The following is a 15,308-nucleotide window of genomic DNA, read 5'->3' as shown; positions in this document are numbered from 1 at the left end:
TTGTGAAGCACTTACTATATGCAGAGCACTGTGCTAAGCGCTGATGTAGATACAAGCTAATCACGTCCCACACAGGACTCACAGTCTAAGAAGGAGGGAGGGCAGAAAGTGAATCCCCATTTTGCAGATGAGGGAACTGAGGTTCGGAGAAGTTAAGTAACTTGCCCAAGATCACACAGCAGGCAAGTGGCAGAGCCGGGATTAGAACTCAGGCCCTCTAACTCTCAAGCCCAATGCTCTTTCCACTAGGCTTTGCTGTTTTTCAATGGATCTGTACCCTTAGACACCTAATATTCACCTCTACCTCAGCCCCGCAGCACTTATATACATAGCCTTACACCCTGCCATTTCCCCTATTTGTAAACGGCCTGGCTTAGTGGAAAGAGCCTGGGTTTGGGAGTCAAAGGTTGCGTGTTCTAATCCCAGCTCTGCCACTTATCAGCTATGTGACTTTGGGCAAGTCACTTAACTTCTCTGTGCCTGTTACCTCATCTGTAAAATGGGGATTAAGACTGTGAGCCCCATGTGGGACAACCTGATTACCTTGTATCCCCCCCACAGTGCTTAGAACAGTACTTGGCACATAGTAAGCACTCAACAAATACCATCGTTATTATGATTAATTTATTTCAATTTCTGTCTCCCCCTCTAGACTGTGCCAGCCAACTCTATTGCATTATACTCTCCTAAATGTACAGTACAGTTCTCAATAAATGCCATTGATAGATTGTCTACCAGTGATCACCTTAGACCAGTAATCATTGAACTGTGTTGAAAATCTGGAAGAAATATTAAAAAAAAACTGGAAAAAGAGTTTGTGGACAGGAAAGAGAGGAAGAAATCTATGGCAGCAAACAGACAGGTGGAGGAGAAAAAGTGGTCTAGGAATCCGATCACATGAGAATTGTAAGAATTGCTCAATATTATTGTGGTAAGCCAGAAGGAATGTGGAGCAAGAAAAACATTTGCAAATGTTTCCTTTTTTTCCTCAGAGGTCACTTGTCCTTATAAGGTCTTCTTGGTTCTCTCGGGGGAGGACATTTGGAAGATTTCAACCGTTTTCTTCATTTTGGGCTCAGAAACGAGCAGTAGGAAAAATTTATCTTGCACAGTAACATTGCTTGTATGCTTTAGTGGCACCAAGTGACCAAAGCCAGGAATTTCCAAGTTATAACTGGCACCAGGGAAGGAAAGGTGGCAAGAAGGGGAAATCCACAGTGAATGTGAGTTATCAAAGGCCCATTGGCAAGCCTCAACTTCCTGAATATTGTCATCACATTGAAAGTGAACCTGAAAGTCACAGTAAATCAATCCTTCTATCAATGGTACTTATTGAGTGCTTACTGTGTGCAGAGCCCTGTACTAAGCACTTGGGAGAGTATGATATAATGACGTTGGAAGACATGTTCCCTGCCAATAATGACTGAAAGTCAAGAACATAGAGACCTTAACCAATAAAAATGAGCAGAATTTCTTTGGGTTGAACAAATGATTGAGGAACAAAACCCAGAGCCCACACACTCCGTAGCTGAGTGGAAGCAGAATGCCTTCACCTATGGGCTTCTAAGAATTTTATAAGCCTGAAAAGCATGAGTTACATTGCTTTGCTATTTTTTTTTATGAATATGTATTAAGTGCTTTCTATGTGACAGGCACTGTACTAAGTGCCGGGGCAGATACAAGCTAAGCAAGGTGAACACAGTTCCTGTCCCACATGGGGCTCATAGGCTTAACCCCATTTTACAGATGGGACAACTGAGGTACAGAGAAGTTAAGTGGCCTGCCCAAGATTTCACAGCAGACAAGTGGTGGAGCTGGGATTAGAACCCAGGTCCTTCTGATTCCCAGGCCCATGTTCTATCCACTAGGCCACGCGGCTTCTTAGTGAAAAGAAAAACCAAAGTAACACAGTAGACAAGGAATTTGCCTCCCAAATCCTATAGTTCTAAGGGAGGAATGTTCCCGTCTGTCCCATCCAATTAATCAAAGCCATCATCAATTTCACACCGTGCAACAGGGTTGGCAGATCATTGGTGACACAGAGTGAGGGTCATCAGCACCCCACTGTTAGGGAAATCACTCAGCGGGAGAAAGAGAACCAAAAGAAATCTCCACCATGGTCAATCCAACACCTTCCACTTGGACAAGTCAAATGCTTGTCCAGTCCAGTGGAGCAGGGGGATGGGTGGTTAATAATGATAGCATTTATTAAGCGCTTACTGTGTGCAAAGCGCTGTTCTAAGCGCTGGGGAGGTTCCAAGGTGATCAGGTTGTCCCACCGGGGGCTCACAGTCTTCTAGACTGTAAGCCCGCTGTTGCGTAGGGACTGTCTCTATATGTTGCCAACTTGGACTTTGCAAGCACTTAGTACAGTGCTCTGCACACAGTAGGCACTCAATAAATACGATTGAATGAATGAATGTTTAAGGGACAGAATACTTATGAGGAAATAGTTCCGCTCATCAGTTGGCTCCCCTGTCCACTCCAGTTGAGCCTATGGAGCCATTAGTTCTGGAGTCATTTTGGTTTCACACTAGGAGGATCTACCTCTTCCTAGGAGAGGCAGTGTCCCCCAGGCCCAGGCAATTGTCCTGACCCAGCCTACCCTAGGATGGGACATTAAACCCAGCAACACTTGATATTCAGCCTACCCTCAACCCCACGGCACTTAGGTTCCTATCCTTACACTCTGCCCACTCCCCCTATTTGTATTTATTTTAAATTTCTGCCTTCCCCTTTAAGTTCCCTGTGGGCACGGATTATATCTACCAACTCTAGTGTTACTGTACTCTCCCAAGGGCTTAGAACAGTTCTCTGCACCCACAGTAAGAGCTCAATAAATACCACTGATGGATTGATTGAATCTTGGTACTATGACAATCCTATCTGGAGACAACATTCCTGACTCTATGGCATTCTTGACCCTACCTACTCTGGAAACTGGGAAAAAGCATGAGCCCGGAAGTCAAAGGCCTTGGGTTCTAATCCTGGCTCCATCGCCACTCTGCCCTGTGACTTTGGGCAAATTATTTGACTTCTCTGTTCCTCAGTTTCCCCATCTGTAAAGGAGAAGCAGCGTGGCTCAGTGGAAAGAGCATGGGCTTTGGAGTCAGAGGTGATGGGTTCAAATCCCGGCTCCACCAACTGTCAGCTGTGTGACTTTGGGCAAGTCACTTAACTTCTCTGTGCCTCAGTTGCCTTATCTGTAAAATGGGGATGAAAACTGTGACCTTCCTGTGGGACAACTTGATCACCTTGTAACCTCCCCAGCACTTAGAACAGTGCTTTGCACATAGTAAGTGCTTAACAAATACCATCATTATTATTATTATTATTATGGAGATGAAATACTTGTACTTCCTCCCCCTTGTGGGACTGGGATTTTCTGATCTGATTGTGTTGTATCTGCCCCGTCGCTTGGCACATAGTAAAGTGTTTAAGAAATGCCTCAGTTGTGAAATGGAACACAAGTGCAAGTATATGAGGGCAGTGATCAGAGTCAATAGCTTTGAGGACTCGAATTGCTGCCGGGACTCGTGATGTTGCTGGGACTCCAGTGGTTGTCCATCCCACCTCCGCATCAAACAAATACTCCTCACCATTGGCTTTAGAGCATTCAAACACCTTGCCCCCTCCAACCTCACTTTGCTGTTCTCTTACTACAACCCAGCCCGCACACTTCGTTCCTCTAATGCTAACCTTCTCACGTACCTCGATCTCATCTGTGAGCCCACTGCTGGGTAGGGACCGTCTCAATATGTTGCCAACTTGTACTTCCCAAGTGCTTAGTACAGTGCTCTGCACACAGTAAGTGCTCAATAAATACGATTGAATCTATCTCACCATTGACCCCTAGTCCATATCCCACCTCTAACCTGGAACTTCGTCCCTCCCCAAATTCTACAGACAATTACTTTCAAAGCCTTACTGAAGGCCCATCTCCTCCAGGAGACTTTCCCTAAGTCTTCCTTTCTTCTTCTCCCACTCCCTTCTGCACTGCCCTGACTTTCTCCCTTTATTCATCCCCCCTCCCAGCCCCATAGCACTTTACGTACATATCCGTAGTTTTATTTATTTATATTATTGGTTGTCTCCCCCTCTAGACTGTAAGCTCCTCGTGGGCAGGGAACGTGCCCATTTATTGTTATATCATACTCTCCCAAGGGCTTAGTTCAGTGCTCTGGACCCAGTAAGCGCTCAATAAATACTACTGAATGAAAGAACAAACAACTTAAAGCCCTTCTAGGCTGATCCAGCATCAGAGAGGTGCCCACCCAGCTTCCAGAGTGGTGGCGAGCCATACCTGCTTGGACCCACGGTCCTAGGCGGGACCGCGAGAGTTTCAGACTTGGCTGGGGATGAAGCCGCAGATTTGGTGGACATTGGCGGGGGGTCTGGGTTGGGTTTCTCCTCCAACCTGGGCACGCTCTTGGCATCAACATCTTCCACTTTGACTGCAGGGTGTCCTTTAGCAGCACGCACTGAGGGGAAGAAAAAATTAGGAGAAGAATCAGGAAAAGAATAGTCAAATTCAAAGTCAATAGAGAAGCAGCGTGGCTTAGTGGAAAGAGCACGGACTTGGGAGTCAGAGGACCTGGGTTCTACTCTCAGCTCCGCCATTCGCCTGCTGTGTGACCTTGGGTAAGGCATTTAACTTCTCTGTGCCTCAGTTTCTTCATCTGTAAAATAGCGATTCAATACCTGTCCTCCCTCATACTTAAACTGTGAGCCCCATGTGGGACAGGGACTACGTCTAACCTGATTAAATTTTAGCTATCCCAGTGCTTAGAATGGTGCCTGACACATAACAAATACCATTAAAAAAACAAATTCCTGAGGAAACAGTTAGTACTAGACATCTTCTGAACATTTGGTCTGAAAAAGACTCCATACCTAGTTATCACTGCTCTAAACTTGCTTTCTTCAGTGTCAGCCCACATTACCTTGCTCTAACAAGAGCAGTCTCCCTGGTTGAAATAAGTGCAAGGGTTGTGGTGCAGTAGAGATTGGAGCCCATCTTTAACCAGACAGTAAAAATTCTGCTTGTGAGACCTATCATTATCCCAGGGAGCCTTTGGAATATGCCTCCTCATAAGAAAAACACTAAAAGTCTAATTTTCCGAAAGTCTCCTCTTGGTTGTGGCTTGTATTGTGAACATACCTGGATTTCCATGAACTCAAAAATATCAAACTGTTTCAGGCTGTCTGATGTTTTCAGTGGGAAGACAAGTGGCACGCCAATATTCTCGGGAAAATCCATAATGGATTTCCAATTGGCCAGAGTTACTCTCGAGTCCTTGTAATAATGGAGAGAAGATGCGGCATGGATGATTTCAAATGGGGATTTAAAATGATTTTGAGCCCTAGCAGGGTAACACTGGGTTTGTACTCTCCCAAGTGCTTAGTACAGTGCTCTGCACACAGTATGTGCTCAATAAATACGATTGAATGAATTAATTAATTAATTACTAGAGGCTGGGAACAGTGGTAACCGATACAAACTGCAGATGCAATCGCAAGGAACGTCAAAGGGAAACAACATTGGCATCTTTTGAGGACATAAAAACCTGCAGCAGATAATTTGCAAGTTGGAGAATCTTCCCTCAAGTAAAGGTTGGCTTTATGCTCAACAGATGGTAGTGTTGAATGTGATGTTTAAGGTTGGCTTTATGCTCAACAGAGGGTAGTGTTGAATGTGATGTTTCTCACTCCCAGAGCCAACTGCAGTTTCAGAATGGACTGAAAAAAAAACGGGCTTGTCTGCTGCAGGGAAACTCACCTGCTCCCCGAAGTGGCCTCTTGCTTTCTTCAGTGGAAAGACAAGCGGCTTGTAACAGTCTCAACAAACAGTTTGAAAGTGTCAAGTGCAATAGTTTTCTCATGTCATCTAGGTTGACTGTATTTATAGTAAGAATAATCATCATCAGAGAGTACTAGTGGAAAGAATTTGGAACTGAGAGGCAGGAAACTAGTCCCAGCTCCGCAACTGGCCACCTATGTGAGTTTGGGCAAGTCACTTAACCTCTCTGGGGCTCCGTTTCCTCATCTGTAAAATGGGTTAAGGTAGATTGTGAGCCTTGCGTGGGACAGGGACCATGTCTGGTTGGATAATCTTGCAACTTCCCCAGTACTTAGCACATAGTAAGTGCTTTATAAATCCTATAATTACTATTACAATAAAGGCCATGATTAAAAGCTATCATAAATCTCAGGATTTTTAATGGTATTTGTTAAGTGCTTACTAGGTGCCAGGCAATGTACTAAACTCTGGGGTAGATGCAAGCTAATCAGTTTGGATACAGTCCCTATCTCACATGGGGCTCCCAGTCTTAATCCCCATTTTACAAATGAGGTAACCGAGGCCCAGAAAAGTGAAGTGACTTTCCCAAGATCACAAAGCAGACAAGTGACAGAGTTGGGATTAGAACCCAGGTCCTTCTGATTACCAGGCCTGTGCTCTATCCACTAAGCCATGCTGCTTCTCAAGCTAAGTTGCTTCTCAGTGTTTATAGTTTCTACCCAGGCGCAGTAAAGTACACTCAGTTCTGCGTAATAAGTGTGATCACTGCACATTATGGCTGTAATGGAACAGCAAAATTAGAGAACATTCACAGAGAAGCAGCAGGGTCTAGTGGATAGAACATGGACCTGGGAATCAGAGAGACTTAGGTTTCAATCCCGGTTCCAAAACTTGTCTGCTGTGTGACCTTGGGCAAGTCACTTCACTTTTCTGTGCCTCAGTTCCCTAATCTGTAAAATGAGGATGAAGACCGTGAATCCCACACGGACAAGTGCAATAAAGTACACTCAGTTCTACATAATAAGTGTGATCACTGAGCATTATGGCTATAATGGAATGGCAAAATTAGAGAACATTCAACTGACAACTTGCACCTGTCTGGACAGAGAAGCAGCATGGCCTAGTGGATAGAACATGGGCCTAGGAATCAGAAAGACTCAGGTTTCAATCCCGGTTCCAAAACTTGTCTGCTGTGTGACCTTGGGCAAGTCACTTCCCTTTTCTGTGCCTCAGTTCCCTAATCTGTAAAATGGGGTCATGGATTATGTCTAACCTGATTAGCTTGTACCTATCCCAGCGTTTATTCCAGTGCCCGTCGCATAGGAAGCGCTTAAATACTATAAAAAAGGTCTTGAATTCCCATTTTACAGTTGAGGAAATTGAGGCACAGATAAGTTAAGTAACTTGCCCAAGGTCACACTTCAGTTATTCATTCAACTGTATTGAGCGCTTACTGTGGCAAAGCATTGTACTAAGCGCTTACACAGCCAGCAAGTGGCAGAGCCGGGAAGCAGGATAGCATAGTGGATCAAAAACAGGCCTGGGAATCAGAAGGTCGTGGGTTCTAGTTACAACTCCGTCACTTGTCTGCTGTGCAACCCTGGGCACGTCACTTCACTTCTCTGTGCCTCAGTTACCTCACCTGTAAAAGGGGATTGAGACTGTGAGCCCCACATGGGACAGGGATTGTGTCTAAGTCTATTTGCTTGTGTCCGGCCCAGAGCTTAGTACAGTGCCTGGCACATAGCCAGTGCTTAACAAATACCATAATTATTATTATTATTAGAACCCAGGCCCTCTGATTCCAAGGCCTATGTTCTTTCTAGGCTACACTGCTCCAGTCCACCATTGACAGTTCCCGTTTCAAAGCCTGCTTTAGCAGGCAGGTCTGGGTGAAACTATCATTGCCTGGACTGAAACCAAATAGCCTTAGTGCCCATGTTCAAAAAGAGCCTGATAGATATAAGTAGCAAAGAATACATCGCTAGGCTGTAAACTCCCTGTGGGCAGGGAACATATCTACCACCTCTCTTACATTAATTTCTTCCAAGCACTTAATCCACTGCTCTGTTGACAGTAAGCGCTCAACAAAGGTGATTAATTGACCTGTCTTTCCTGAGAAAGTCTGAGTGGTTTGACACCTATGCCTCTTATCCCCATACAACCGCAAATGTTATTTTTTTTTTTCAAAAATCTAAAATTTTGCCAATGCTGATCTTAGGGAAAAGCAAACAATAAGGCTTGGACTCAGTCCTGAGTCTAAACCATTCTGCCTCATGATTTGTAAAGATGAAGCTGAAAGTTAGAGACCCCTTGATAAACATAACAATCTCGCTTGCATTAATTAAAATGTCTTAAATAAACTCCTTGGAAACAGACACTCCCCGTTTCATAATTGGGATGTGAGGGTTAAGCCTTGGTTCTTTAGCTTTCTATTGATCAGGACTTTCGGCAACCATTTTAGGAGGTGGTCATTTAGCCATTTAGCAGGAGTCCGGCAGCCTAGTCTGATGGCTAGGGAGAAGCAGCAAGGCCTAGTGGATAGAGCCTGGGCCTCGGAGTCAGAGGTCATGGGTTCAAATCTCGGCTCTGCCAATTGTCAGCTGTGTGACTTTGCACAAATCACTTAACTTCTCTGTGCCCCAGTTGCCTCATCTGTGAAATGGGGATTAAGACTGTGAGTCCCATGTGGGACAACCTCATCACCTTGTATCTACCCCAGAGCTTTGAACAGTGCCTGACATGTAGTAAGTGCTTAACAAATTACCTCAAGAAAAAAAACATAGAGAAATGGCACACGAGGAAGGAAACCTCATCCCAAATCTGAGTCTACCACTGAGTCATTGTGTGACCTCCTGCAAATGCCTTCACCATTCTATGCCTCTGTCTCCTCACCTGTAAAATGGAGCTGACAGTCTCCACCCTCTCCCTTCCTCACAGGGCTAGGGTGAAGATCAATAAAATAACTGATGTGAAAATGTTTTCGAAAAGTGCTTTATAGAACTATATACTAGCGATAAGAGCATCGACATTCATAGCAGAGGAAACATTTCTGTCTGAACCAAAGGAGTTGTTTCTGACAGTGAAGTACGGTGCTCAGGAGAGTGGGAGACCTCCAGAAAACAGACGCACGCAGAAGAAAGAGCTGCCGCCCAACGGAAAAACCCAACACAAAAGCCGCGTCCTCTACTACCTAAATGGCGAACGGATTTCGTTCCTCCCTTCGCAAGACTCTGCTTCCTGGAGACAAGGACGGGGATGCGGGAAGCGCTGGGATGTCGGTAACTGGGCACATTGGGGAGCTGTTCTGCTAGATCTGGGGAAGGAGGACGGGGAATCTTGCTGCCAAGCGGCTTGTCATACACCAGGCGGTTTAGCACAGCGTCTTTGCTTTGCTTAGACATGACGCTAGGCACCTAGGAGCTTCAAGCAAAGGACAGCACACCAGGGACTGCAACAAGAAACACAAAACTAGGTCAGAAAACACCACATGGGATCCAAATAAGTGCCTTATTTTCAACCCTCCAACAGACTGAATCTCATCCCACTGAGCGAAGCAGCATGGCCTAGTGGAAAGAGCACGGGCCTGGGTGTAAGAAGGACCTGGGTTCTAAACCCAGCTCCATCGCTTGTCTGTTCTGTGACCTCGGGCAAGTCATTTAACTTCTCTGTGCCTCAGTTACATCATCTGTAAAATGGGGATTAAGACTGTGAGCCCCAGGTGGGACAGGGACTGTGTCCAACCTGATTTATTTGTATCCACCCCAGAGCTTAATACAGTGCCTGGCACACAGTTAGCATTTAACAAATACCACTATTATCACTATTTTCATTATTATTATTATTATCATTATTACATCATCTCTGTAGTATAACCACTCCCATTTGTGTTGCCAATTGTTTCAAGAGCCAAGCATTACAAGAGTCCGGTTGAATTTACCAGAAAGATGCCCCTGGTATAGTGCCCTTGGCATTTGAAGCAGCGTGGCTTAGTGGGAAGAGCACGGGCTTGGGAGTCAGAGGTTGTGGGTTCTAATCCCAGCTCCGGCACTTGTCAGCTGTGTGACTTGGGGCAAGTCACTTAGCTTCTCTGTGCCTCATCTGTAAAATGGGGACTAAGACTGTGAACCCCATGTGGGACAACCCGATTATCTTGCACCTACGCCAGCACTTAAAGCAGTGCTTGGCACAAAGTAAGTGCTTAACAAGACCATCATTATTATTTGATGATCCATGTGGCTTTGGAAACCAAAAAAGTATCAAAGTTACTTTAAAACCATCTGAAGAGTGTCTTTAAAAAAAAAGCATTTTAAGCATCCCAGGAGCATTATTTGTTCTGACTATTTTGACACCTGTCTGCATGTTTTGTATTGTTGTCTGTCTCCCCCTTCTAGACTGTGAGCCCGTCGTTGGGTAGGGACCGTCTCTCTATGTTGCCAACTTGTACTTCCCAAGCGCTTAGTACAGTGCTCTGCACACAGTAAGCGCTCAATAAATACGATTGAATGAATGCATGAATTGCCTCCTTCTCAGAAAGCCAAAAAGCTTTGTTCATCTGCTGACCTCCCAAACCTCAGCAGAACAGACTCCGTACCCCAGAATGGCTCCCTTGGGGTCTTCAGCTCATGTCCTAATGGGGGCAAGCACATGGGAAAGCAAGCCTCTTGTGGCTTTAGCTTTGGTAGGTCTCTAGCAGTCTTAACCCGACAACAGTCCTTCCGTAAGCATAAGGACGTACCTTGAGCTTCAGCTCCGTCCTTCTGCACCTTCAAGAAGTCAAACAGAAGCAGGCATTAGTGAGATCAGCACCTCCCAAAGAAATAATAATAATAATGATGGCATTTATTAAGCGCTTACTATGTGCAAAGCACTGTTCTAAGCCCTGGGGAGGTTACAAGGTGATCAGGTTGTCCCATGAGGGGCTCACAGTCTTAATCCCTATTTTCCAGATGAGGTAACTGAGGCACAGAGAAGTAAAGTGACTTGCCCAAAGTCACACAGCTGACAGTTGGCAGAGCCGGGATTTGAATCCATGACCTCTGACTCCAAAGCCCAGGTTCTTTCCACTGAGCCACGCTGAGAAACCCCAGGACCATGTTCTGAATGGGGTTTATATGCAAGGTGTCGAGAAGCAGTGTGGCCTAGTGGATAGAGCACAGGCCAGGGAATCCGAAGGACCTGGGTTCTGATCCCGGCTCTGCCACTTGTCTGCTGTACAGCCTTGGGCAAGTCACTTCATTTCTCTGGGCCTCTGTTACCTCTTCTGCAAAATGGGGATTAAGACTGTGAGCCCCATGTGGGACAAGGACTGTGTCCAACAGAATAATAATAATAATAATAATAACGGCATTTATTAAGTGCTTACTATGTGCAAAGCACTGTTCTAAGCGCTGGAGCAGTGTGGCTCAGTGGAAAGAGCCCGGGCTTGGGAGACAGAGGTCATAGGTTCTAATCCCAGCTCCACTACTTGTCAGCTGTGTGATTTTGGGCAAGTCACTTAACTTCTCTGGGCCTCAGTTACCTCATCTGTAAAATGGGGATTAAAACTGTAAGCCCCACGTGGGACAGTCTGATTACCTTGTATCTACCCCAGTGCTTAGAACAGTGTTTGGCACATAGTAAGCACTTAACAAATACCATCATTATTATTATTACTATTATTACAAGGTGATCAGGTTGTCCCAAAGGGGGCTCACAGTCTTAATCCCCATTTTACAGATGAGGGAACTGAGGCCCAGAGAATAATAATACTACTAATAATAATGATAGCATTTACTAAGCACTTACTATGTGCAAAGCACTGTTCTAAGCGCTGGGGAGGTTACAAGTGATCAAGTTGTCCCACGAGGGGGCGCTCATAGTCAATCCCCATTTTACAGATGAGGTAACAGAGGCACAAAGAAGTGAAGTGACTTGCCCAAAGTCACACAGCTGACAAGTGGCAGATCCAGGATTTGAACCCATGACCTCTGACTCCAAAGAATGTGCTCTTTCCACTGAACTACACTGCTTCTCATGATTAGTTGTCTCTATCCCAGCACTTAGAACAGTGCTTGACACATAGCAAGCACTTAAATACCATCAGTACCATTATTATCATCACCGACTCTGTTGTTTGTACCCTCCCAAGTACTTAGTACAGTGCTTTGCACACAGTGATAGCTCAATAAATACAGTCGATGGAGTGATTCTTCCTATAACACATCTCTGTCTGGATACAACCACAATATGATGTTGGAAAAAACACTGTTGTGTATACGGGCAAGCTTTGGAACCCACACAAGTACCATAAGCTACATTTTTCTGAACCCCAGGTTCATCCGGAAGGACCCCTACTTTCTAGAAGAACTGACCATTTTTATAAATAAATTTTCCCCACACTTTTCTTGCAATATTTCTTCTTCATTCCCTGGGGTTTTAATGATACTACTAATAATAATAATAATTGCATTTAAGCAATGTATTTAAGCACTGTCCTAAGCACTGGGTAGATACAAGTTAATTAGGTTGTACAGTTCCTGTCCCACATGGGGCGCATAGGTTTTATCCCCATTTTACAGATAAGGTAGCTGAGGCCAGAGAGAAGTTAAGCGACTTGCCCAAGGTCACCCAGCAGACAAGTGGCAGAGCTAGGATTAGACCCCAGATCCTTCTGACTCTCAGGCCTGTGCTCTCTCCACTAGGCAATGCTACTTCCTCACCCCGATGTGCACAAAGATGTGTGGAGGAGTTTACATTTCCATCTGGGCTTGAAACTGCTGCATTTTGGAATATTTTCCACAGAAAAGCCAACCCACTGAGGCTAACCTCAAAGCTGGGGATCCATTTGGGATCGGAAGCGTCACGGAAGATGAAAAAGAGGAATACTATGGCTCACCCCTAGAACCTGGAGGGGGAAATAGATCGATTTTTAATTGCCCCATGGGCGAAAGGCAAGTAGGAACTCAACTATGGGTGATTTATTTCAATCCAGTTGCTCGAATGTCCTCAACTTGCAAAAGGATCCAACCCATTTAGCTCAGTGGCAAGATTCCGAGCTTGGGAGTCAGAGATCATGGGTTCTAGTCCTGATCCGCCACTTAACTTCACTTAACTTCTCTGTGCCTCGATGGCCTCACCTGTAAAATGGGGATTAAGACTGTGATCCCCATGTGGGACATCCTGATTACCTTGTATTTCCCCCCAGCGCTTAGAACAGTGCTTGGCACATAGAAAGCACTTAACAAATACCATCATTATTATTATTATTTTTGTCTGTTGAAACATTCTCCAAGTTCTTTTCCACAGTAAATGTCACTCTGCCTAAGCTAAGCAACAGTCTTCCTTCTCATTCTAGTTGTTTATTATCAGGTGAAAAAAATAAACTTAAAAGAAAAAATCATTTCCCACTGTTTGTAAGGGTAAGCTGTCAAAACCACTGAAATAGCATGTGAATTTAAGGGCTTTGCTTTCATCTTAAACTTCTCTTCCTGCCCCAGTTGGGAAAGTGGGTAACCGACTGAATTTTGTCAAATGCACAATGCAAAATAGCTTTGTACCTGAGGAGGAGATCCCGAAGAGTTGATCCCTTGGACTTCTCCTGGGCCCCAACCAGAGCCTGGGTCTGCCTTATCGAAGAGACAGCTGGGGAGCAGAACACTGTATATAACAACAGGGAGAGAATCGGAGCCAGAATTTCAAGGTTAAAGATGCATTCATTCAATCGTATTTAATGTGCACTTACTGTGTGGAGAGCACTGTATTAAGCACTTGAGAGAGCACAATACAACAATTAACAAAAACATTCCCTTCCCAAAACGAGCTTACAGTCCAGAGGATGAGCTTACAGCCTAGAGAAGAAGTGTACAGTCTAAAGATGAAATGAGGTGAGAAAGTAAAACACAAGCCCAAAGAACACGTAGGTTTTTCCATTCTGAGTTAGAAGTTGAAAGAACCACATTCTATTTGCTAAAACGTGAACTCACTGAGGAAAATGAAGGACCTTAGTAGCATAAATAGAGTGTGAACCCATGAGAGGAAAGGAGGGGATGGGGGGAACAGTCTCTGGGGAAAAGATCATCATCATCATCATCATCAATCGCATTTATTGAGCACTTACTGTGTGCAGAGCACTGTACTAAGCGCTTGGGAAGTACAAGTTGGCAACAAGTTGGCAAAAGATGAAAGTTTTATCCGGAAAGACCCTTGCAAAGAAAAGCGTAACCGTTGCAAAATAAACAGCATCATTTCAGGATGCCCAGCACTAAAAACCAACTCTTGACAATTAAACATACCACAGAAAATTGCAGTATTTGTTAAGCATTTACTATGTGCCAAGCACTGTTCTAAGTGGTAGGGTAAGTACAGGATGTGAACACTGAGGCTTTATAGTATCTAGGAAAGGGTGAGCAAGTGTCACCATTCGTATTTCATCATGTCATCATTTCATAAAATATTTCCTAAATTCAGTCCTTTCAACTTTCTACCTGACAATGTTACAAACCTTTCTCTTTTCTAGTAAAATCCCAAAGCATGTTGAAATCACTCTTAATTAGTACTAAAGAACTAAAACTGAAGGCAGAACATTTTAAAAACAGACACTTAGATATTTACAAAATTGTATTAGTATTGCTTCGAGCAATAATCATTTCATAAAAATAATCAGTTGCTGACATTTGAGAATTGCTGCATCTCATAATACTCAATAGATCCCATGATTATGAATATTGGATAGCATTCTAGGCTAAATGAGAAAGCAATTGTACAATTTATAGTGAGAACAGAGGGCATTTTCAGCTTTCAAAAAGAAATTTGTGACCTACCAATTTTTAAATTGCCAATTTAAAGCCCATCTAGCTCTAAATGTTTTCAAATAGCAAAACTGCAAGATGTTCAAAAGTAAAATCAATAGACCGACTAGTTTTCTTCAAAACAAATCATTCAACTGCATTAGACAGCTTTATCATCCACATACAAAGCACAAAGTATAGCTATTTTGTCATTCGCTCCATCAGAAAACCCTCAATAAAGTTCAATTATCCACCTACTTGTGTTGAATTTCCCTTGCTGGCAGCATAACATGATCCTGCTTTTAAATTCAGATCCATAGTATTCATGAAAATCTCACGGGCATTTTATAAAGATAAGTAGATTTAAAATACTCTGGAACCGCGCTCGGACCAAGATTCCCGTTTCAACACCGGTTTTGGTGCCTGAAAATCCTGGTTCCTGTTAATCAGATTGAGTGGATGTGCAGCCCTCTTCCTTGTACGGTCCTAAGGGAGGCAGGTACAGGACCGGATGGCTGTCGTTGCTAGGGAAAGCAGAGCGGTTGCTAGGAAGGAGAATGTGTCGCTAGGAGACATTTTACCAGTTGCTAGGTTCCTCTCGTCATCATCGGCTCTTTGAAGAAGCCAAGCCAGGATTCTATTCTATCCCCTTGCCCCTGTCCCCCTCCCTCCCGCCCTCTCCCCCACCTCCAGGGCTGGGCAATCCACTCAACCTCTCTTTAGGTTGGCATCTCATCAAG

At 44.3% G+C, this 15,308-nt stretch overlaps 1 protein-coding gene across 1 annotated transcript in view; it reads right to left on the bottom strand.

Moving 5' to 3' along the window:
• The window catches only part of LOC119934396 (cyclic nucleotide-gated cation channel beta-1-like), a 49,202-nt gene extending 34,109 nt beyond the window's left edge, over positions 1–15,093 (bottom strand). The window contains exons 1-5 of the mRNA XM_038753872.1: positions 14,827–15,093; positions 13,339–13,438; positions 10,539–10,566; positions 8,994–9,251; positions 4,304–4,481 (exon numbers count right to left, since the gene is read on the bottom strand). Coding sequence (XP_038609800.1) covers positions 4,304–4,481; positions 8,994–9,204 — 389 coding nt within the window. The 5' untranslated portion in view covers positions 9,205–9,251; positions 10,539–10,566; positions 13,339–13,438; positions 14,827–15,093. The remainder of the gene's footprint in view (positions 1–4,303; positions 4,482–8,993; positions 9,252–10,538; positions 10,567–13,338; positions 13,439–14,826) is intronic.
• Positions 15,094–15,308: the final 215 nt, after the last annotated feature.

Source organism: Tachyglossus aculeatus, chromosome 11 (genome assembly GCF_015852505.1).
Source record: "Tachyglossus aculeatus isolate mTacAcu1 chromosome 11, mTacAcu1.pri, whole genome shotgun sequence".
Lineage (NCBI taxonomy): Eukaryota > Metazoa > Chordata > Mammalia > Monotremata > Tachyglossidae > Tachyglossus > Tachyglossus aculeatus.
Note: the sequence above shows the minus strand (reverse complement) of the source record. Positions and strands in the feature narration are given on the sequence as shown.